Source organism: Hyphopichia burtonii (assembly GCF_001661395.1).
Source record: "Hyphopichia burtonii NRRL Y-1933 unplaced genomic scaffold HYPBUscaffold_1, whole genome shotgun sequence".
Classification (NCBI taxonomy): Eukaryota; Fungi; Ascomycota; class Pichiomycetes; order Serinales; family Debaryomycetaceae; genus Hyphopichia; species Hyphopichia burtonii.
Genome location: NW_017963728.1, coordinates 1,555,761 through 1,578,930, shown reverse-complemented (window position 1 = coordinate 1,578,930; position 23,170 = coordinate 1,555,761). Strand labels below are relative to the sequence as shown.

Below are 23,170 nucleotides of genomic sequence, written 5' to 3'. Positions count from 1 at the left end.
CTCGATGTCAATCTTTTCGAAATGTTGTTTCATTTCTAAAGTTTTTGTAAGTTCACGCTTCACATTCGAAAAATTGAGTTTAACTTCATCATAAACTGGATCTAAGATGCTCAAGTTCTCAGTCAAGATGTATTTATCTTTTTGTAAAGTTTCAAATTTTAGTTCTAAATCCGAAGATAAATTTTCCATCAACTTTATTCTCCAGTCATACCAAACTTCCCTTGCTTTCTCACGAGCGAAATCCTTAAGTAATTTGAATTGTGATTTCAACTTGAACTGCTCGCCTGGAGTACTTCTATAAAATTTCTTGAAAACAGCTTGATTTTCGGGAAATGTACTATCTTTTATTAATTCAAAATTATTCCGATCTTCTTCTATTTTATTAATCAACTCATCGCAATTGAGTTTAAAAACTTCTAACAACGGAACCTTGGTATTGGCTTTGTAGTAATCTTCTATTTTTGGTTCGTCTTCAAATATTGACAACCTTACTCTGCTTGGTGGTTGAGTTCCTAAATCGAGGTTATCGAAAAAGCCAATTTCAGCATCTCTCAAAAATTGATTAATGGCAACAGGCTCAAAGTCATCATCAGATTCTTCTTGAAGAGAGACGTCAGCTAATGGTATAGTCGTAGTGACTGTATTTACTTCAATTTCTTTAGATAGCTTTTGCATTTTATGTGAATGGTCCGCCTCTGGGTCATCATTCTTACGCTTATTCTGATTATAAGTGATATCATCATTTTGTTGGGTTAAATGCATTGGTTGAGAGTTAATGACGGAACCATTATCAATAATCAGTTCTATCTTATCTATTTGTTGAGTGCTTTGCATTGGTTGTGATGAATCTTCCTTCTCGATGCCGCTTTGAGGAGGCTGAGGAGCAGTGGTTTCGGTAACCGTTCCAATATCTTGCGTTAGTTGCATTGGTTGAGAATCTTTTCCAACATTATTATCTAGAGTCTTAGATGTCGACATAGGTAAAGTGAGTTCCATTCCTGATTCTTGATCATTTTCGTCATTCTGTGACTGTATCATCGATTCTTCTTGGATTGTATCTAAATGATCGTCATCGCCGGTACTAGCTTTGGAAGATTGGAATAGATTTTGCTCATTCATGTGGAGATAACTATTGGTATCACCATCGAGAGAACCATAAGGTTGGTCAGATTCTTGAGTAACCGGGTTGTGTTCTTGCTCCTGAAGTAAGGATTTGCTTAGCCCAAGTTCGGATACTGTGACGCCAGGCTGACTCATATCAGAGGCAATTTCCTGATGTAAATTTGTTTGTGAGTTCGAATAATCTATATTTTGAAGATTCTGGGTATCGAGCTGAATATCAGAAGGCAATGAGTCGTTATTTGATTGCTCAAAAGCATTTTTTGGAGTATTTTCAACTAGATCGTTTTCGGGTTGAGAGACTCCAGAAGCTTCATGTATAATATTACTGTTACCACCACTTCCACTTTCAGCTAGTTTGGATTCTATAATATCTTTGACAGGTTGGCTAGGCTGTTTATCAACTAATGATATATTATGGATTTTCTCTGTAAGTTCACGTTGTTGCTGGAGGTGAGGAGAAGATGGTTTAACGGGTGGATTATATATTGTAGTGAAATCCATAGTTAACTCATCATTATTTTGGCCATCAAATTTTTGATCAGAATTTTTCGATTGATTCGATGGCCCATCTTTCAGTTCGAAGTTTGGAACGTTATTGAAGTTAGATTGGAAAACATTTGTAACTTCCATTGTAACTTCCTCGGGATTTTTCAAATTATCATTGATTTGGATTTGTTTCCCAATACTGCTGGTCATATCCATCTGCTCATTTTCATCTTCACTTTCAGAAGAGGTCAATTGTGGTGCGGCGTCATTTGGTATATCATGGTCTGGGACACCATCGTCCGAATCGGGCACAGGACTAAGTTTCGGTATTGGAATTTGACCGGTGAAGTCCATGGTTTCATCTTCATGGTCCTGATCTTGATCCTGATCCTGATCCTGACTCAATGGATTGTTTACTTCTACTTGCTCAACTTGAGTCAAAGCAGGTGCTGCAGGGTCCTTACTCTGCGGAGTGTTATTGATGGAATCCCCAATTTTTTGAGCTGTTGCTTGTACTAGGCCTGTAAATTCCATTGTCTGGTCGTCATTATTATTATCTTGTCCACTATCATTCTGCTCTGTCTGCTTGATTTGACCGGTGAGTTCCATAGTCTGTTCCTCATCATCATCATCTTGAATATTCTGCAAAAATTGATTAGACTCTCGAACCCGATGCATACCACTAACAATTTTATCCGCGTCTGCTTCTAAATTTTGAAAGCTGCCATCACTGATCTCTTCGTCTTCATCAGAGCTGTCCGATAACATCTCTCTACCAGCATCGTCCTGAGCGTAGTCATTGGCTCTGTTGGGAAAGGAAGCTATGGTCTCTCTTCTCTTATCGCTATGTTGGGGAATAAGATCAATTTTATGCAAAGTTACTTCGGGAGCAAACGAAACCCTTCTTCTATTCTGTGTCTGAGTATCATCAACACCCTTCAAGGGTATAGGCACCGTCTTACTATACAAGGTGTGATTGGTATTTTCATTATTTGGCTTCAAAATCCCTTTGGAGGGTCGATTGTTTTCGTTACCCGCCGACTCATGGTATACCAGTGGAGACTCTTTCTCAGCACCCGTAGCAGTATACGATGTCGCCCGCACCAGGCCGTCCACGTCCTGCTGATTGAACATGCCATTCAAGTCTATGGTCACCATACCGCTGTATTGGAGGCTATTCACTTGAAGTAAGTTCTTTTGTAGTGAGTTTTTGTTTTGATTTTGATTTTGATTTTGATTTTGATTTTGATTTTGATCGCGTTGATCCGATATCCGAGGGCACGAACGAAAACATCACGACTTCCGGGAATAACCTGCAAAAATCAAAAAGATCCATACACCAGATGATTTTCGTTCAATTGTTTTTTTTTTTTTTCGTTTTTTTACCTCGGTCAAGAGGAGTACCCCAATAATCCCCTTAACCGGTAAAATAATCCACCAAAATTCTCATGACAGTATCGGTATTTAAAACTACTTGATTCCCATGAAAATTGAAAATACAAAGATAAATCTTTTCCTTTTAACAACATTGATAGTTATCAATTGAGAGTAGTGAGCTAAATTGAAATAGATAAGAAGTCCAATATGGTTGCAGATACCCTTGTTTATCATCCAACATTAACCAAGTTAATTACATTTTTAGATTCTACTCCAAAGAGAGAGAAATGTTTTAGATTAGTTGCTTATTTATCAAGATTCTTATCATATTATTTACAAAGACAAGGATTTTCAAAACAGTTGATTACTTTATTTAAAGATTTGAAAAACCATGTTACCTTTATTAGAAAAGGAATGAGATTTTTAAAACCATTGAATCATCTTCAAGCTGCTTCTCAAGCATACGACAACAAATTGATGGATCCAGTGTTACTGTACACTACTGTTATTAGAAATCTTGGATACTTCGGGTACTTATCACTTGATTCGATTACCTGGTTTAAAATGATGGGTATCGTGGATTCCAAGAAATTTACCACTGTTCCAACCTGGGCTTCAAGATTCTGGTTACTTGGTTTAATTGCTGGTGTTATTAATTCAGTCAGAACTTATAAGATCAATAATGCTAAATTAGAACAAGCTGATGAAAAAACTGATGTTGATGCTATAAATTCAAAGATTTACTCTGCTAAAAGAAAATTCATTTGGGACTTGTTAGATATGTTCATTGCTTTGAATTCTTTGAATTACTTGCATTTCACCGAAGGTGATGTTGGTTTAGCTGGTACTATTACCTCTATCATGGGTTTGAAAGATTTATGGAAAGCCACCAAAGTTTAACCTGTTCTATCTTGTTTTTCTTGTTAGTTATATATATTATATACAGTTTATTTATTTGCTTTTATTCATATTTCGTAGTTTGGTTATTATTCCCAGCATAATAACCCTCCCAGAATGATTTCATAATCACTTGTTTTAACTCTTGTTGGAGTTGTTGATTGTCTTTGGTTACTTTCTCGAGCATCTCTGGAATTTCAATTTCTAGAACGGGCCCTGGCCCATCACTTGCAGACGCCTTGTGTCCACCTCCATGAGACTCATACAACCTCCTCCAAGTAGATTCAATCGATCTATTAATGTCTGTCATGCCAGCGGTGCTTTGGTTGGTTTGGTTTATGTCCTGCGACAGCGATTTTTTTTTTTTCTTCACTTTTTTTACCTGAGTGCAAAATAAGCTCATCTCGAAAACTTCAGGTAAATAAACTTTCAAGTTCAAGCACCTTGCAAGCAACACATGATGTCGGAGGAGCAAGAAGCTACGGTTAAGAGAATTCATATTGGGAATATCTCCCCAAAGCTAGCAGAGAATGTGGAGCTGTTCACTAAAAGACTCGAGAAGTTTGGTAGTTTAGAGTCAACTTTAGAGCTTCATACAAAACCAGTAAATGATTTTTACTTTGGTTTCATAAACATAAAGCAAACAGATAAAGATTTCGAAAAATTGAAGGCCTCTTTGAATGGGATATTATTCATGGGGAAAAAGTTAACGATATCATTATCCAAACCAAATTTCAAAGAAAATTGGTTGGCTGATTCAAAAAGACCAGATTCTAAAAAAATGGAAAGAGTCAATAGAGATAGAATTGCAAGGGCCAGGGAAGAAAGAATCTTAGAATCGAGAACTTTGTTATCTCAAAATAAACTCACTGGTGGTTTGGTTCATTCTACTTACATCGGTCCAAATAATTCAGGTTATGGGTTCGCCAAGTCTTGCCATGTTTACAATAATAACGAAGCTAATACTAAGAATAAAGCACCATCATCGAGCTTGAAAGGCTTGGACTCTTACGGTTCATTAACATCATCTTCGAAAATAAGTACCAATCAATATTCCAACTCCTCTGGTGGAAGTGAAGTGATTAAAGGTCGCTATAGAATTACACCCAGACCTAATATTTATTTTTTGAAAAAACAACAGACTCTTCGTATAAATATTAATGGAGAATTGAAAACACTTAAATGTTATAAAACCAAACTATGGGGGTTGGAGAAGAATAAAACTTCTAAAGATTTGACTTATAAATTTCAAAATGGAGTTTGGAAAAGTGGTGATGATCATGTTATTGAGAGAGTCAACAAGAATAAACTTTCATCTTTTGACTCAGAAGTCAAATCCAGTGATCCAAAAGACCCCGATGAAGAAGATGAAACTTTGAAACAGGAGAGAATGAAAAATAACTCTATCTTGGCATCTCTTTTCAATAAATACGATTTTGATAAACCTTTGGACATAGAGGAAGATAATGGTATCGACTCAAAAGACATCTCCTATGATAGTAAAGGTAGAAGAACAGTGAAAACATACGATTACGAAATGGAAGGGGATTTGTTGAACGAAGAGAGTGATTCAGATGCATCATTCGATTATAACCAAATCCAGGCATATAAAGAACGTCACGAAAGACCTAAAGATGAGGTTTATTTTGATGAAGAAGATGAAGGAAATGACTTAGATTTAGATAATTTAGGACAGCAATACACCACAGAAGCTATCAACAATAAATATAATGAAGACCATGGATTTGAAGTTGTCCTGAAACCAGAACAAGACAATTCAAAAGATGAATTTATTCCGCCTTTTGGTAATCAACCGGAAAATGTCAATAATACCGAAACTTTAAGATCTTTATTCAATCCTGGCCAACAAGAGAAGCCCGAGGCAACTGGTTTCAAGTTATCGCTTGATGACGATGATATCGATGAGTCCAACAATATTTTAAATGAAGAAGAACAGTCAAAGTTATTAGAACAGATTAAGGAAAAACAAAAAGAACAACAGACCAATGAGTTAATGTCCATGAAAAATGCAAAGAAAAACGGCTTATTTTGGCCTCACTTTGATTCTCCTTTCTTACAAACCCAATCCCAGTTGAATAGAATTGGTAATGTCAATGAAATGGTTAAATTACCTGGTGAAGATGAAAATTTGGCACAAGATGACGAAGAATCTGCTTATGAAAAGTGGTTCTGGAGCAAAAGAGGTGAGTTGATGAGAGAATGCAGAAGACGTAAAAGAGACGTCAATAGAATTTTCAAAAAGAAGCACACCAAAGCAATTTTATAATTCTCTTAATAGCATATTTTGTATAGTAATTAATTTTTAGCAGTCATTTTTACAATGGAAATACGCGAGGTGTAACGATTTTTCAATTTTTTTTTCACTCGATGATTTATTATCACCGTGTAGCTATCAGTTGATAAAGAAGCAAAAATGTCCCAGGAGGTCAAACACGATGATCGCCAGCCTTCAAGTGAGCCTGAGTTGCCTCCCTTCACCTTGAAAAACCTTTCTTTGGATGTTTATCATGGTATTATCGCCTTAGTTGAAAGCCCGGAAACAAATCGAGTTATTGTACCAATAGTTATTACTTTGGCCTCAATTGCAACTAAATTTATCATTTCAAAAGTTCCTTATACGGAAATTGATTTCAGTACTTATATGCAGCAAATAGAGGTTGCAAATGATGGAGAATTAGATTATAGTTTGATTAAAGGTGATACGGGGCCAGCAGTATACCCAGCAGGTTTCATTCAGGTATATCAATGGCTTCATTGGATTACTGAGGAAGGCAGCAATATAAAAACAGGTCAAACTATATTTGGCTATTTATTTACTTTCAGTGTTTTATTATGTTGTGTCGCTTATACTATGGTGCCCAATTGTAAACCCTGGCCAATCTATTTGTTACTTTTGAGTAAAAGGCTATATTCAATTTATGTTTTGAGGTTATTCAATGATGTTTTCACCACCATCAGTATGATTGGTGTTGTTGTGTTATTGCAGCAAGCTTCCTATTGGTATAAGACTGGTGGTTCTAAAGTAAGTTTTCTTTTCACTTTAGTTGCAGCCGATTTATACAGTCTCGGATTGAGTGTTAAGATGAATGCTTTGTTATACTTACCTGGTTTCATTATAATAGCTTATTTTTTGGTTGGTGAGAATATGTTAAAATTATTAGGTGTTCTTTTGGTCATACCATTTGTTCAAGTAATGATAGGATGGAAATACTTACTTCCTTTATTCAACGACGAAGAAGCCAAATATTTAAGATGGACTTATATTAACCAGGCATTCAACTTTAAAAGAAAATTCTTATATAAATGGACTGTTAACTGGAGATTTGTTTCGGAAGATATATTTTTGAATGATAATTTTGCCAGAATCTTGTTGTTCTTACACTTTTCCGTTTTGTTAATATTTGTATTCACGAGGTATTTATCGCCAAAGATTACTGGGAAATCGATTACAAACCTAGTCAAAGATGCTCTTTGCAAACCATTTAGTGATACCATTAGTACTTCTAATAAGTTGATAGATTATAACCAGGGTCCAAAACTCGTTTTATTAATATTTGCAACCTCAAACTTAATAGGTGTATTATTTTCGAGGTCTTTACATTACCAATTCCTCTCTTGGTATTGTTGGAACTTACCCTTTTTAATTTTTGCAACAGGAGTCAATGCTTTTGGCGGAATTTTCATTTTCGTAGCGCATGAATGGTGCTGGAATGTTTTTCCTTCAACAGAATCCAGTTCTGCATGCTTGATTTCTATCTTAAGTTTAGTACTTTTGGGTGTTTGGTATAATTTGAAATATTGGACAGGGGAATCTAATACTTTACAAGAAAAGAAAGAACAATAGTCTTATAAAGTTTCTTTGCTATATACTTATATACGATTTAGTTTAATATATGACAAATAATTAAAAAAAAATCTGAACCTTTTGCATATTAATGAAAGCACTATAAGACAGAAATGGAATATATAATTGAAAAAAAAAAGTTAAACGAAAGAAAGCATTAACTAAAAACAAACTTAGAAATAAAAAAAAAAATATTAAATTATGAATATAATACATTTGTTAAAAATTAAGATAAAAATCAAATCATATGAATGCAATAGAATTTTGTTTTGAATGAGGAAAAAAAGTTGATCTTAAAGAGTTTATTCACCACCTTCGATAGCATCAACGCTACCCCAATTGAAAGCACCAATTCCATCCTTTTTGGATTCGCCTGTACTTTCTAAGAATGAATTAAAATCAAAGTCCATATCGTCTAAACTACCATTTGAATTACCTCCTGCTCCGAAAAATACCTGAGTGTCACTTGGAGCACCAGAACCTAAAATATCGGGGAACATTTGATCATTTTGACTAACAGTAGTTTGAAAATTGAGAGCAGAAGAAGGTGGTGGCATATTACTATTTTCCGAAGAGCTAGGTAAATTAATTCCATGATCTGTTGAGCCAGCACTTAAAGTAGGGTCTTCTTCATTTTTCAATTTTGGAGTTTCTTTACCAGTCTTCTTTTTCTTAGATTTATTATTGTCGATAGGAGTATTATTAGTTGGAGGTGGGGCTACGAAATTGGAAGGAGTTTTAGCAATTGCTTGTTTTTTAGGAGAATCTTTACCAGTATTATTTTTTCTTTTTCTTTTAGCAGCCAAATTACCATTATTATCATTTTCCAGTGCAGGAGTTAAAGGAGTATTATTTTCTTTCTTTAGCATTGAATTACCAGAAATGCTTGACTGACTTGGATTTGAAATGGGAGTTTGATTATTAGTGGTACTTGCGTTACTTGGCTTACGACCTCTTTTAGAAGCAGTTTCCTTCTTTTTCCTACCTCCTGGAGATGATTTATTACTTATGATAGGAGATGGAGCAGGAGATGGTTTAGATGGCATTGCTGGGGTTGTTTGAGCACTACCTGAAGGTTGTTGTTGTTGTTGTTGAACTTGAGGAGGAAGAGGAGGTTGAGGAGGTTGAGGTTGTTGAATATTAACATCACTCCCACTATCGCGTCTTGCAATATCCAAACGTTTTTTATTTTGTTTTTCGAGTAACATTAATTGCATTTGATAATCTTGCAAAGCATTCAAATTTCTTCCTGGTGGAGCGTTACCATTTGTAGTTGACACTGGTGGACCTGGTATACTAGCATTTGTTATACTTGGAGATGGTTGAGTTTTACTTGGTTTTCTACTACCACTTACACTTCCCATTTTACCCCTTTGTTGTTGCTGAGTTGCCATTGGTTGAGGTTGAGGTTGAGAGAAAGGAGTTTGGCTACCATTTGGCGTTGGTGCATTACGGTATAATGGGGTACCATTGGGCACGTTTGGTCTTGGTTGTTGTTGTTGTTGAAGAGGGGTTTGTAATCCTTGCTGACGATTTTGCTGTTGGGGTTGTTGTTGTAAAGGAGGTTGATTCATTCTGTCATTACCATCAAATTGTTGTTGAGCATATTGTGCGGCGGCTTGTTGACGTAAATTATGCATTTGAGTTTGAGCGTGTTGTTGAATTCTGTTATGGGGTTGTTGACCTTGTTGATTTTGTTGTTGACCTTGTTGATTTTGTTGACCTTGTTGACCCTGCTGAGCTCTTTGTTGTTGTTGTAAGAAAAATTGTTGTTGTAAATTTAAGTTCAAGTTTGGATTCATTTGGCCCTGAGGAATTGATTGGGGGTTATTTGGATCCATTGGTAATTGTTGTTGTTTCATGAGCATTTGCATCATGAACTGCTGTTGTTGTTGTTGAGAAGCGAATGTTTGCTGATTAAATTGCGGGAAAGGACCATTTGCATTAGGTCCGGCATTGGCACCATTGGCGTTAGGCCCCACCGGACCAGCAGGACCAACAGGGCCCGTGGAGCCAGTAGGACCAGCATTGGGGCCAGTATTAGGACCAGAATTAGGACCAGTAGGACCGGCAGGCCCAGCAGGCCCAGCAGGTCCAGTATTTGATTGTTGTTGGTGAGGAGGTTGTTGGTGAGGAGGTTGTTGTTGATTTGGGATACTTGGAGTGTGGATGGCACCATTTTCCGGATTATTAGGAAAGCTAGGGTTGGGAGTTCTTTGAGCAGAGGGAGGATTTGAGTTGGGAGCAGTGGCGTTTGGATTTTGGATTATATTTTGTTGAAAGGATTGTTGTGGTTGAAGTAATGGTTGTTGTTGAGGGGGTTGAGGATGAGGAGGTTGGCCGGCGGGAAAAGAAGGAGGCACTTGTTGAAGTTTCTGTTGATTTTGTAAAGGGAAATTAGGAAGATTTAATTGATTACGTTGGAAACTGGGGGGTATACCCAAGATATTTGGTTGGACATTCATACCGGATAAATCTTGATGTTGTCTTTGTTTCATTAATTGTAATTGGTAATACTCCAAAGCATTGGAGCTTGCGCTAGTTGACAGAGGTAATTTATTGGAATGATTATTTTTGGCTTGGAAAACATCCCAAAAAATTTCCCACCATTCAAATAAGAACCCTTGAGGAGCATCGATTGCAACCGATAAATTGGGTAAATTATGGTCTTTGGGAAGATTGGGATTGGGAGTAGAAGGATTTGAGATGTTATTAACTTGAGGAGAGTTTCTAGTGGAATGAGGGCTATTTGAATTCGAACCACCACCCCCACTATTATTTGGAGAAAGATGAGAAGGTATTGAAGGAATTTCTGCTTCATTAACAAATATCTTTGCCGTTTGCGGCAATTTACTCTTGATTAAAAAATCATAAACGTAAGCATTAAGCAACTGTTTGGAATTGATTGCCTGACTATCAGAAATACTACTGGATGAATCAAGCGGTTGTTTACCGATAAGTTTAGCAGCTTGTTTGTTGGAATGAGTCCCATTGGCGGCTGACCCCGAAGTATTATTCATTGAGTCTGGAGTTCGTTTATTGTGCAATAGATGACTCATCTAATGATATATCTTGAAATGGTTGACGCTTTCTTGTCCCCAATAGACTAAGGTGAAGAGAAGAATCAAAAAAGAACAAAAAAAAAAAAAAAAAAAAGAGAAAAAGGAAGAGAAAAGATAAAATAAGCCTTCAACCCAGGGTTAATCAGAATTTGTCAAAACAAGTAACAATGTCGTGGACTCCAATCGGTTGGTATAGTGTAAAAGTGACAATGCTTCTGATTGATATCTTCAATCCTAATGATAAAGACTTGTTTTTACCGCTTAATTTGATTTTGTAAAATTTGTGTCTAAGTTTTTTTGTCAGTGAGTATTTCCTTCCCTCTTTCTTTTGCCGGTCTTTTTCTTTTTTTTGTTTTGTTAGTTAATTTTGATACTTAAAGGTAAGTGCTTTGTAGTATACCAGATAACGTTAAATAGAAGGCTTAATCCCAGATCTAGCTGTCACTCATGTATCGCTGGACAAGTTGGGGCCGCCTTATGGTTTGGCAGGTTATTAATTTCCATGGGATGAAAAAGTGTGTGCAGTACACGAGACCTCCCCCGTGATTACATCATCCATTATGTAAGCAAACGATTGCAAAATGGAGCTATACGTTGAATATATTAACAAGTAAACTAGTAACGATACACTATTACACACAAGAGAGAGCCCGACACCACCCAAAGTAAGTAGAATGAAGAAAAAGTAATCCGAGATTACGAGACGAAATAAAGATATTAACCCCAAACGGTGGCATCACTGAATCTAGATTGAGTGTTAGTGCCCCAGATGTTCTGATTGATTCCGTTTGACCAGCCGGGGGTTGAGAGGTTGGGCCGGGTGGGGTTGGGGTTGGTGATGGTGAGGTCTTGATCGAGGTCATTTAGGATTCCCCCGGTTAAATCAAGTTGGTTGAGGGACAGGAAGGGATCGAAGGACGACTGGGCCACTTGGGGGTTTTGTATGGGGACGTATTTGGAGGTTCTGTTTTTTGAAACTTGACTTTGGCGTCTTGGGATGTGATTTTTAGTATAATTTTTCAATGGTTGGGTTTGTAGTTCGATTAGATGTTTTTCAATCATGTCCAACTGCTGTGAAAAGGGTTCTGGTTTGATACGACGAGTGGGAACGGCCATGTTGACAACAACACAAGTAGTGCTCGGTGTGGACTCGGTGTGGACTCGGTGTGGACTCGATGTAGACTCGATGTGGACTCGACGAGACTCGATGTAGACTCGATGTAGACTCGACATTATACCCCTGGTAGTTAATTTTTCATTTTTCGACGAGATCAAATTTCGCGCAACTACTAAACTCACTACTCATTACATCAACTACTAAACTCACTACTCATTACATCAACTACTTTATTACTATACAATTATTTTTTTTTCTGTTTAATTTCTTCGTCTTTAGTGGCGTGTAGCTTGATTTGGTTTGGATAGTCTGGGCGGTTACTTTGGTGTCCTTGAGACCAATCGTAACTCATGGCATATGCAAATATACTACCATTATTATTGAATCCGGTAACGGGGATAGTACAATTAACCGAAGGAAAGTTTTTAAGACGTTGTCTTGCATCTTTATCCCAGAAACAGAAAGTCCCGTCACTACCAGCAGTACTGAAGGTACCGTATACTGGATGAAACGAAATATGATTAACCGAATAAATGTTGTATTCTCCGTTGGTTGAACTTCTCAAGCCTGTAGTACCATTGATTTGTTTCCGGTGACATTTGAAGGAAAATCCCAGCTTGCTTTGCTCGGCTTCGTCGATATACTGGATGGCACATCTACTTTCGATCGAGCCAATGGCAAACCCGTTCCCTTGGGGATAACATGCAATTGTTCTGGTTTGCCATTTTAACGGTGACATGGAGGTTTTAAATATTTGCTGCGGGTTATTCAAATCAATTATGGCTATATGTCTTTCAGCACACCCAACAACTAACAATTTCTGCGATGCATCCATACAATAAACTCGTTCTGGTAATGCTACTGTACTTATTGGTTGCGGACTTCTCATATCCCAATATCTCAATGTTTTATCCCACGATCCACTAACAACAACCTGGGTGTTGGTTGGTCCGCATTCAACGTATCTCACCGACTTAACTGGCGCATCGTGAATCCCAATTTGTTGTTGTTGTTGCAGGGCCAAATCAAATATCTTGACTTGTTTATCAGCCCCTCCACTAATCACTTTGGTCCCATCAATTGACCATCTCGATGATAACACCGGCCCCTCGTGCTCGTATAATGCCAATCCCTGGTTATTCCCGGTATTCGAATCAATCTCGTAAATTCGAACTTTTTTATCCCAACTAGCCACCGCCAATAAATCCTTGACTGGCGAAAACGATAAATCGGATATAGAGTCTTCCGGTGGGTTGTTGATGGTTATGTCGTTCACCAATTCCTGGCCCGTGCTAGGTCCTGGCCCCGGCGTATTGGTTCGATTGCCTAAAAATGACATGGTGTTCGTATGGGTTTCTTCCTTTCTTTATATCCTTTCTTTATAATTCTTTCTTTATGTTTTTTTTTTTTTCTTCCCTTTCTTTCTTTCTGCGATGTTTTTTTTGACTCAAATCTACTAACCTGCACATGGTGACACTTTTTATCTCTATAAATACTTTTGTTAACTGCTACTAGTGTGCTTTGGTTCCTACAATTCATGAAATGGCTGCTTATAATCCCCAAGGACAGGTGGACGTTTCTCTACTAGACGGGGACATCCCGGTGTTGTCCTATAATACGTCCAATTTGTTGTCGAGGGCAAGCACGGTTGCTTCCACGGTCACCACCAGAACCTTACCTCCCATTCAAAATAAGAAAAACTACGAAAATGGGACTTATATCGATTGGGCCAAAGAGTCCCAGCCAAAGTATTGGCCCTCGCTTACGTCGTTGAAATGGTTTACCCTTGTGGCGTCTTCTTTATTGGTGGGGTACATTACCACTCTTATTGATTTGGTTTCGGTTTGGTTAAATGATTTGAGAAAAGGTTTGTGCTTTAGTAAAAGAGATAAATGGTCTTTACTTAATCCTTATTCTACTTGTCCTAAGGATGAATGGAGTGATTGGTCGGAGATTTTCTTCAATTTTGATAATAAATGGACTTCTGCACTCGTTGATTTCCCAATTTATGCATTTTTAAGTATTATTTGGTGTCTTATTGCTGTTTATATAACAGTTAGTAAAGAACCAAGAATCAGACAATCGGGGATTCCAGAAGTTAAGGCCATCATCTCGGGGTTGAATTATGACTTGCCAAACTACTTGGGTAAAAAAACCTTATTCTATAAAGTTATTGGTTTATGCTTTGTGGTGAGCTCTGGTTTATGGTTAGGTAAAGAGGGTCCTTTGGTTCATGTTTCTTGCTGTTTATTGAATATCGTTTATAGCTTGGTCTATAGATTAGATGATCCTAGAAGAAAACACGAAGGTTTAAGACGAGAACTATTAAGTGCTGCAGTGGCCACGGGGATATCAGTAGCATTTAATTCTCCCATTGGTGGTGTCCTTTTCGTCTTGGAAGCTTTACCCAGCTATTTCTTCCCAACAAAAATAATGTGGAACTCTTTCGTTAGTGCCACTATTGCATCAGTCATCTTAACCGGTTTCAAAATCTTTACCGAAGGTGAAAACTTCAACGAAGGGGATTTATTTCAGGTCAATTTCGGAAATTTTAGTTGGTTATTCATGGAGATCATCCCGTTCCTACTTTTGGGGATCTTGGGTGGTTATTTTGGCTTTTTCTATACTATGTTCTACAAGAAGGTCTCTTCGGTCAAATTCAAATCAGCTCTTCATAAAAAATTATGTTCAATATTTCACTTAGCTGAAGGTTATGGTCCTTTTATTGAAATTGTATTATTAGTTTTAATTAATACCCTTCTGAGTTTCCCTGTTTCAATGAAAAAACTACCCTTGGCTGCTTATCTCAAAATGCTATTCACCGATTGTCCTCCAGAGGATTCAAATCTTGATTCAAACTCGGCCACTTTTATGTGTAAATCATCAACCCCCATCACCCTCTTGAAATTATTATATATTATGGTACAAGGCTTTTTGGTATCAGCTTATTCTTTTGGTCTTCCAATCCCTGGTGGGGTCTTAATGCCTTCGTTAGTAATTGGTGCTACCGTTGGTCGATTGCTTGGTATCTTATCTCAGATATTTCAAAACTTATTCGACTTTGATTATTTATCTACCTGCACTGAAAAATCATGTCTTGTTTCTCCGTCTTCCTATGCAGTAGTTGGTGCTGCTGCGTTTATGTCTGGTTTAACGAAATTAACCATGTGTGTTGTCGTGATTATTTTCGAAATAACCGGTGCAGTTACTTATGTCCTTCCTATTATGTGTTCCGTCATGGTACTGAAATTCGTAAATGATTGGTTGTGTAATGAAAATATTTATGATTCTTGGTTAATTTCTAATCTTAATACAAAAGATTCAAACGATCATATCAACCCAAGAAACGTTGGTTTGAATGATGGTAAAGGTAATGGTTTATGTGATTTCACTAATTTGATTCCAAGTGTTAAATTGAAATTACCTGATATCCCAGTGAAAGAAGCTATGGTTCCAGCATCTAGTATCCAATGTATTGAATTATTCCCTGATGATGGCCCCAAAACGATTGAAAACTATCAAAAATTCATCAGTAGCAATAATCACGAAGGTTACCCCTTGATTGTAAGTTATTCCAACCCTATCAGTTTGGGTTATGTATCTAGACTGGAATTACTTGACAAAATTACAAAAGTAAAAGATTCCAGTAAAATTGTTAGTTTTCAACTAGCTGATTTATCAAACAATCTTTGCTCACAACAAGCTCAATTTGAATTAGAAATTCCCGATGAGTCTTTAGTAAGAGTTGATCTTCAAACAGAAGTCTCTTATTTACTTGTAAACGATGACATGCCATTACTTTTGGTACTTGAAATGTTTGAAAAATTAAGTTTAAATTATCTTATAATTATGAATGGTGATGCATCTTACAAGGATTACATGTGTGGATTCGTTGATAGATTTATCTTATCAAGATTAATCGATTCGAAATTCGAATCTTTAACTGATTACAATTTATACGAGCAAGAAGTTAGAGAATTCGATTTGGAAAGTGCTTTGGAAGATGACCGGTTGGTCCATAGGCGAAGAGACCGTGTTAGCATAGAATTATTAACGTAAATGTAATATACTGAATGACTTTTGATTTAAAATTTGCACCTTTTTGTAGAATGCGAGTAGTTTCGTTTCATTTTTTTTTTTTGCAAAGTTTGAATATATCCAGCTCTTCTAATAGTTCAATCGTCAAGTATGAGTCGTCCACCAAATACTACAATTCTATTATCTAATTTGCCTAAGGATGTGAGCCACTGGCTTATGGGTATAGATACGCAGTTTTTTAATTTGAATCAAGTTTTGAAAGGAATTAAAACGATCCCATCAGGGATTCATTTTTTGCATTATTCGATACCTAGTGGTTCACCAAGCCCTGAAGGAGATTCAAACGATATAATATCACTGAGTTTGAGGTATGGATTCTGGTTTGAGTGCAGAAATGAAGATGTATTTGTCATGAAGTGGGATGATTCTCAAGAATCAATGGCTTTACTTAAACTACTAAGTGACGAAGAGGAGGAACAATTGAATAATACCAAGTATATTAATGAAATCGGGGACAAGTATAAAATGATGATTGAATATCCAGAAAGTTCTAATTGGAAGAACAACTTGATAAGCAATGTTGATTACGAAATAATTGAAGAGTTTTTACCAAATAACAATCAAATGGGAATACTGGGGATCATAAACACAATGATGCCATCACGAGAAGAAAACATGATCTTGCTAGATGTATTAAAAGAGAAAAAGAATCAAGCTTTTGAAGATCAAACAAATAAAGAATTCAAATATACTATAATACAGTTCAAAAAAAAGAGTAATACCCATGACGTTGAGCAAACTACCAAGGATTATCTAGATAAGACGTGGTACTTTGAGGAGTTATACGGTAATGATACCGAAATGTTTTTGGGTGAATTACAATTGAGTTTTCTAAATTTCATATTATTGGGTAATTTTAGTTCTGGTTTACAATGGTGTAATTTACTCAAATTAGTCCTGATGTGTCGAAATTTCATGGTACTTCATCATAATTTTACTAATAACTTTATAACAGTTTTATTGAAGCAGTGCCAAATTCTTCCTCCAACTTACCTCATTGGTGAAAACGGAATCCCAGATACTAGTATAATTGATTTCAAATCATACATAGCGATAATGGAAAATTTATCAAGTAATATATTCACCAATGAGCTATGGAATAATAAAGGCTGCTGTGGTAAGATGAAATTATCAGGTATGATTTTGCAAAAGTGGACCGATATAAAGATTACCCATAAAACTCAATTTGGAATAGATTTGAATCAGTTAACGTCTCCGCCAATGAAAGACGGTTACGAAGTTTACGACATAGAAAACCATGACGACAATGATGAAGATGCCCCGGCAATTGTGTATTGATTTGTACCAACCAAACAAAAAAAAAATAAGTTTTTTAAACTAGCATTCATTAATCATTATATATGTATATACAAAATTATTTTTTATCGGCTTGAGCTTTCATCTTTTTAGCATACCTCAAGTCCTTTTGAGCTTTCATTAGGACCAGGTATTCTAATTTTTTCTCTCTGGAAATAATTTTACCTCGGTGAATGTCAAATCCGCTCTCTATAAGAGCAATGTAGTCATCTAGCCATTGACGTCTACTCGATTGGGGTAATTCACTCCAATCGGCACCAACCTTCCGTCTGACTTCTTTAGGAGGCAAATGTGGGTATTTTGAGTTATTCAAAGTGTAGTAGTAGTTCCAAGCATGCGTATACGTAGGGTTTCCATTGGTATTACGGCGACGAATCGTTCTAACCTTGGTTATATCCTCTATATCAAGTTCTTGCTCACCTTCATCTTTCAATTGTTTGACGTAAAGAGAGTCACTTTCTATGGCCTCTTTTTCTTGTTTGGTTTGCTTGACACGTTTTGGAACATCCTTCTTACTAATAGCCCCAATCAACTCATCTACTTTATTCTGTAACTCGTAGGTATTTGCATTTGGTTCGTATTTCTCATCAAGACGTTTTTCAATCTTATCAATTATCCATCGAGGGTTATAATGGGAACGTGGAACAAGAAACCACCCATGCTTGGTAAAAACGCCTCTGAAACTGTTAGGATCCACCTCAGATTCTTTTATCGATAATGGTACTGCTTGATTTGAATAGTTGCAAATCTGCAATGGTCTAAGGTTTTTCAACGTCAGTAAAGACATACGATGCGATTGAGCAGTGAACCGACACACCACCCGGCAACCAGCTAGCCTATTCATGTCTCCTTGCCTTGGTAAACTCACTCACCTTCAAAAACCCTGGTTTTACTGCAAAATTCAGTTTAGTTTAAAGACCCTCTAAATGAAAATTTTTCTTCCTAGATCTATACCGGTGTGTGTATACCAAAACGGCCTGGTGATTGGGTGTTTTCCACGATGCCTTATCTTCATCGTGAATTCCTCGATCTGCCCAGTGCTTTGTATCCCATGCTAATAAGGAAGTATGTTCTTATCACCAAAGCAGGGTATCTCGATTCTCAATCAATGATGTCAAGTTGAATCCTTTATATGGGGTACATTTAGAATTCTAGTGAGCAAACGGCTCTTATCTCGTTGCCGTAATTCACTCCACCAAAGAATGCGCTTTTGTGGGTGTGGGTCTTTTTTTTCCATTTCATTTCTTTTTAAACCTTTTTTTTTGAATAATTTAACCGCCTATTCCTTTAATTCATTCATCATTTACTATCCTAGTATAGGTATCTAGAGTTTCTTTTGATCATAGATTCAAACAGTCAACTTTGTCATGCTGCAGGGACCCAACTCACCCTTGTTTCCGGTGCTGCAGTTGACTTTATCGCCTGCTATATCCAATTCTGTTGCAGCCGCCAATGGGGTCAGTGAAGAGCATCCGCTGCTTCTTCCTCAACTTCCTGATAAACCTCTGGCTCAAACGTCGTCTATCCAGGTGTATATCATCCCGACGGAAAAGAATTTGTTTGTTCAAGGATTTGAAGCATATGAGTATGCCGAAAGACCCCCAGTTTTGCTAAGAGGATGTCTTTATTTGAAAGTTTTGAAACCAAGTAAAATCAAATCGATTACGTTAAATTTTAAAGGCCAACAAAGAACTGATTGGCCCGAAGGGATACCCCCAAAGAAAAACACGTACGCAGAGATTAATGATATCTTGAGTCATACTTGGCCCTTTTATCAGGTTGAAAGCCCTTTACCAAATTGCGGAGCAGATTTTTTCAAACCTTTGAATTCTCATACCAATGATCAAGATGTTAGCCATTTGAGTTTGTCTGACACTATAACAAGATCGCACTCTCCAGCTCCCCTTTCAACTTCCCAATCCCACACTAGTATATCAACGGCCATGAATAATGACAATATAAGTCTAAATAATTCCAATGGAGGTATGGGTGTCGGCAATTTTTTCACAAGGAATTTATCTCCAGCTACCAACTTTATGAAAAGGGCAGCTTCACCATCCGTTCACTCAAATGATGTGCCAAATGATCTAACTAGTTCAATAACGAATCCAGACAATGACTCCCTGAAACCTGGCCATTTCCCTGCTGGAGATTATATATATAATTTCGAACATGCAATTCATCCTTCCATTGCTGAAACTACTGACGTTACCTTTGGTTCTGTCTCTTATCACTTGGAAGCAAACATAAGTAGAATTGGAACTTTTAAACTGAATTTAACTGCTAGATTACCAATTGATATTATAAGAACACCCTCCGAGTCTAATACTGAAGAACACGAACCAATTGTTATAACAAGAGATTGGGAAGATCAACTACGTTATGATATTGTAGTTGGTGGTAAGTCTGTCATATTAGACTCTTATCTTCCTTTAGCCTTTAGGTTCGTACCGTTATGGGGTAAAGTTGCATTACATAGAATTCGAGTTTACCTAACTGAAAACTTGGAATATTACTGTCAAAATAAAAAAGTTCACAGGATGGAACCTCCCAAAAAATATTTACTTTTAGAACATAAGGCTAAAAAGGGTAGATCTCTTTTATCAGAATCAGGTGGGTTAAATGAAGAAGCTCCTCCAGATGAAGAAGACGATATCTTACCAAGAGAATTGGAATTTCAATTATTTGTCCCAAAAACACTTAGTGATAAACATTGCCATAACATCCATCCAGATACTTCATTTGAAAATATTCAAGCTCATCATTGGATAAAAATTTGTCTTAGAATATCAAAACTTGATCCAGAAAATGAAGGCAAACGTAAGCATTATGAAATCCTGATCGATTCACCAATTCATGTCCTTTCAGAATATGCTGCCCATGGTAACACTCTTTTACCTGCCTATGATACTCATCAACGAGATGAAGAACAATTCTTACCAAAATATACACCAAGTTCTCCTCCTTTGTCACCGGGAGTTGTTCCAATCAACACAAATAATATATTGGCTTCTGCTTTAAATAACAATAGTGGAACACAGGAGAATTCATTAGATCATATAATGGAATCACCAATTAGACCTTCAACACCATTAGAATTCCATCATATCAACAGCGTTCGAAATAACGATGAGCCAATTGAAAGAGATCCCGATATGCATCTAGGTGCTAATTTATACAAGCCAAGTGAGGATAGTGCTTTGAACAGTCAAATGCATTCGCCCCAAGCGTTCCCACATCCAAGTACTTTCAGCTCCCCAATCAATTCTCCAATTCAAAGACCTATACATATTTTAAGGCAACCTTCATACAACCCTCCCCCATTCAATGCCGACAATGCACCTCCTACGATCGACGATGTAATCCCACCTCCGGCATATGAAGAAGAAGATCACTCATTAAGTATGTCACCATTAAGAATAAATGATGATGCTATAACAACACCGCCAAGGGCCGAGTTAAATGTTATTCCGCCTACTCCCGTCAATGTTATACCTCCAACTCCTCAAGAAACTCCAATTAAGGAGAGACTAGAGCAACAGTTGGAAGAAGCTACAAAAAATAATATTGCCAATCAAACTTCAGCTTCAGGATCGAGTAAGAGTTCACATAAGACTCTGAAAAGACCGCTGGTGGATGATGAGGACGGTGAGGATCTCGTTGATTTTGGTGATGCTCCAATCCAAGCTCCCCTGTCTCCGCAACCATTGCATTTATTGATCAATCGATCCAGACGTAACTCATCCAATAAAGGATCAAATCACGCATCCCGCAGGTCATCTATATCATCATTAGGTTCATCTGAGAACCTAGAAAATATGCCAGTTGAACAGACGATGCCATTATTGAGTCTGTCGGCATCAAGTATTAATGTATCCTTTTCTGCACCATCATTGAATGAAAGAGGAAGGAATGATTCGATTCACTCTTTATTACAAGATTCTACCAGGCGACCCAGTAACATTAACGATTGGTCCACAAGGAAAATGGACTTGATGAGTAATGATTTGACTGATGATGTTCATGGGGTTAATGGGAAACTAAGTAAATTAAGAAATCCAAGGATTAAGAGACATTACAACGATTCGGTTGAGGAAGATACCATAAGTTCTGATTCAATGAAACCAAAAATTATTGAAGAAGATATGGCACATGAAAATAGTGAAATGAACGAGCTGGCCTCAAATGGAGAAACAAACAGTGGTACGCAGCCATCAAGTCGAAGTAGTACATCTTTTGAAAGTGAAATAACAATCGATGAATCCACAGGCTTGAGAAGGAAAAATGATTCTAAAGATCATCATCAAAATAACAGTAATAACCAGGTCCCAGGACTTAATTATGGGTACACTATAGAATAAAACTTTTTTTTTTCAATTCTTACTTAAATATACGATAAATATATATATTATTAGACTTTTACATTTTTATGAGTTTTTTTATCGACTAAACTTTTGTTTTGTTGTTCCAAATCACCTAACCATTCATACAAAACTGATAAATCACGATTGGCAATATCTTCTCTCTCACAAGCACTTTCGTACCATTTTCTACTAATATCACCTAAAAACAAATATCTATCATTTAATTTAGCACTTTCGGTAGCTAAAACCAAATCTTTTTTAGTTAATTTAGTGACAAATCCACCCTTGTATCCAATATCACAAGGCAAATTATTTTGTGGATACAGCGAAGGTATTGGACAATTATCAACGGAGGCCCAAGATTTACCAGTAGATACGCTAACCAATTTGGCATAATTAGCTAAATTAAGATTAAAAGATTTAGCCAATTGGAATGAATCGGCAACCGCTAAATTAGTGACTGCCAAAAGATAATTATTTGAGAGTTTAGCTGCTAACCCAGTTCCATGATCCAGGCCACAAGGGAAGATATTAGTACCCATTTTTTGTAATAATGATAATAAGGAAGAATCAATATCATCATGAGATTGTCTCGATAACATAAATGACAAAGTACCTTTACGGGCACCAGCAACCCCACCAGAAACGGGAGTATCGATGAAATCAAAATGATTAATCTGTTCCTTCACATACTTATGAACTTCAACAGAAGTTGGAATATCAATGGTGGAACTATCCAAAAAAGTAGTGTTGGTACTAGTCAAATCAGAATGATTTTTATAATTACTGACTAACTCTTCAATAACTGATTTAACATGCTTACCTTCAGGTACCATCGTAACAATATATTCTAATTGCGAATCAACATTAGTAACAAATTCCCCAATTGAATGAAGTGGAACCAACAAGTCCTTATTGGCAGGAGTGATTTTGGTGACTTCGTCAACAAAATTAGAAGTTGATTCTGCAACCGTATCATAAACATAAAGCTTATCATCCGGTTGTAACTTATTATATATATGTCTTGCCATATGCTGACCCATTTGGCCTAACCCAATAAACCCATAATTAGTATTACTTACTGAACTTGTTGAGAAATACTTACAACCGGTCTTGGATATGCCTCTAATATTGCTGAATAACATTTTGGCTGTCTATCCATCTCGATCCCTTTCTCGAGAAACTATCGTCCTCTTATAAAGAATAGATTCCAGTCTCCACTTTTCACAAGCTACTCCATATTCCATATTCCCAGCTCCGGTATAGGCCCTGGAGAATCCGACTCCGAATCCCACCAGCCGTAAAACTGCCAAAAAAACTGCTGCTTTCTCGGTCAATAGGACTTACTAGTCAAACTCCTAACCTTAGCCATTAGAGTTAGTCCCTATACGCCTACAAGTGCCTCCAATGGTAGCACCAGTGCTTATACTCGCGTTCCTCGTTTCTGAAATGGATCCGGTCGGAT

General features: G+C 36.9%; 11 protein-coding genes across 11 annotated transcripts; 6 read left to right on the top strand and 5 right to left on the bottom strand.

The window, feature by feature from the left end:
• The first annotated feature begins 3,259 nt into the window (after nucleotides 1–3,259).
• PEX11 (Pex11p) lies at nucleotides 3,260–4,113 on the top strand. The gene has a single exon (XM_020220538.1). The coding sequence runs from the start codon at nucleotides 3,400–3,402 to the stop codon at nucleotides 3,883–3,885; it is 486 nt and encodes a 161-aa protein (XP_020079072.1). The 5' UTR covers nucleotides 3,260–3,399; the 3' UTR covers nucleotides 3,886–4,113.
• Nucleotides 4,114–4,323: 210 nt separating this feature from the next.
• Nucleotides 4,324–6,215, top strand: NOP8 (Nop8p). Its single transcript, XM_020220537.1, has one exon. It carries the CDS (start codon nucleotides 4,340–4,342, stop codon nucleotides 6,167–6,169), a length of 1,830 nt encoding a protein of 609 aa, XP_020079071.1. The 5' UTR covers nucleotides 4,324–4,339; the 3' UTR covers nucleotides 6,170–6,215.
• Nucleotides 6,216–6,316: 101 nt separating this feature from the next.
• On the top strand, nucleotides 6,317–7,747 carry HYPBUDRAFT_146384 (dolichyl-P-Man:Man(5)GlcNAc(2)-PP-dolichol alpha-1,3-mannosyltransferase; the record flags this gene model as incomplete). The annotated part of the gene is made up of 1 exon (XM_020219962.1): nucleotides 6,317–7,747. The coding sequence occupies one exon, from the start codon at nucleotides 6,317–6,319 to the stop codon at nucleotides 7,745–7,747; it is 1,431 nt and encodes a 476-aa protein (XP_020079070.1).
• A 218-nt stretch (nucleotides 7,748–7,965) lies between these two features.
• Nucleotides 7,966–10,897, bottom strand: FLO8 (Flo8p). The gene has a single exon (XM_020220536.1). The coding sequence runs from the start codon at nucleotides 10,765–10,767 to the stop codon at nucleotides 8,050–8,052; it is 2,718 nt and encodes a 905-aa protein (XP_020079069.1). The 5' UTR covers nucleotides 10,768–10,897; the 3' UTR covers nucleotides 7,966–8,049.
• Nucleotides 10,898–11,391: 494 nt separating this feature from the next.
• HYPBUDRAFT_151517 (uncharacterized protein) lies at nucleotides 11,392–12,038 on the bottom strand. The gene has a single exon (XM_020220535.1). It carries the CDS (start codon nucleotides 11,923–11,925, stop codon nucleotides 11,527–11,529), a length of 399 nt encoding a protein of 132 aa, XP_020079068.1. The 5' UTR covers nucleotides 11,926–12,038; the 3' UTR covers nucleotides 11,392–11,526.
• A 93-nt stretch (nucleotides 12,039–12,131) lies between these two features.
• GLE2 (RNA export factor) lies at nucleotides 12,132–13,281 on the bottom strand. The gene has a single exon (XM_020220534.1). It carries the CDS (start codon nucleotides 13,263–13,265, stop codon nucleotides 12,171–12,173), a length of 1,095 nt encoding a protein of 364 aa, XP_020079067.1. The 5' UTR covers nucleotides 13,266–13,281; the 3' UTR covers nucleotides 12,132–12,170.
• Nucleotides 13,282–13,468: 187 nt separating this feature from the next.
• HYPBUDRAFT_132725 (uncharacterized protein) lies at nucleotides 13,469–16,004 on the top strand (the record flags this gene model as incomplete). Its single annotated transcript, XM_020219491.1, has 1 exon — nucleotides 13,469–16,004. The coding sequence occupies one exon, from the start codon at nucleotides 13,469–13,471 to the stop codon at nucleotides 15,983–15,985; it is 2,517 nt and encodes an 838-aa protein (XP_020079066.1). The 3' UTR covers nucleotides 15,986–16,004.
• Nucleotides 16,005–16,114: 110 nt separating this feature from the next.
• On the top strand, nucleotides 16,115–17,323 carry HYPBUDRAFT_101189 (AAR2 splicing factor family protein; the record flags this gene model as incomplete). Its single annotated transcript, XM_020218105.1, has 1 exon — nucleotides 16,115–17,323. The coding sequence occupies one exon, from the start codon at nucleotides 16,115–16,117 to the stop codon at nucleotides 17,321–17,323; it is 1,209 nt and encodes a 402-aa protein (XP_020079065.1).
• Nucleotides 17,324–17,474: 151 nt separating this feature from the next.
• On the bottom strand, nucleotides 17,475–18,032 carry HYPBUDRAFT_99186 (uncharacterized protein; the record flags this gene model as incomplete). The annotated part of the gene is made up of 1 exon (XM_020224028.1): nucleotides 17,475–18,032. A coding segment is annotated over one exon (558 nt), but the record flags the coding sequence as incomplete, so codon positions are not given.
• Nucleotides 18,033–18,708: 676 nt separating this feature from the next.
• Nucleotides 18,709–21,727, top strand: HYPBUDRAFT_132716 (uncharacterized protein; the record flags this gene model as incomplete). Its single annotated transcript, XM_020219490.1, has 2 exons — nucleotides 18,709–19,270; nucleotides 19,325–21,727. The coding sequence occupies 2 exons, from the start codon at nucleotides 18,709–18,711 to the stop codon at nucleotides 21,700–21,702; spliced, it is 2,940 nt and encodes a 979-aa protein (XP_020079063.1). The 3' UTR covers nucleotides 21,703–21,727.
• Nucleotides 21,728–21,752: 25 nt separating this feature from the next.
• Nucleotides 21,753–22,850, bottom strand: HPD1 (Hpd1p; the record flags this gene model as incomplete). Its single annotated transcript, XM_020218163.1, has 1 exon — nucleotides 21,753–22,850. The coding sequence occupies one exon, from the start codon at nucleotides 22,848–22,850 to the stop codon at nucleotides 21,753–21,755; it is 1,098 nt and encodes a 365-aa protein (XP_020079062.1).
• Nucleotides 22,851–23,170: the final 320 nt, after the last annotated feature.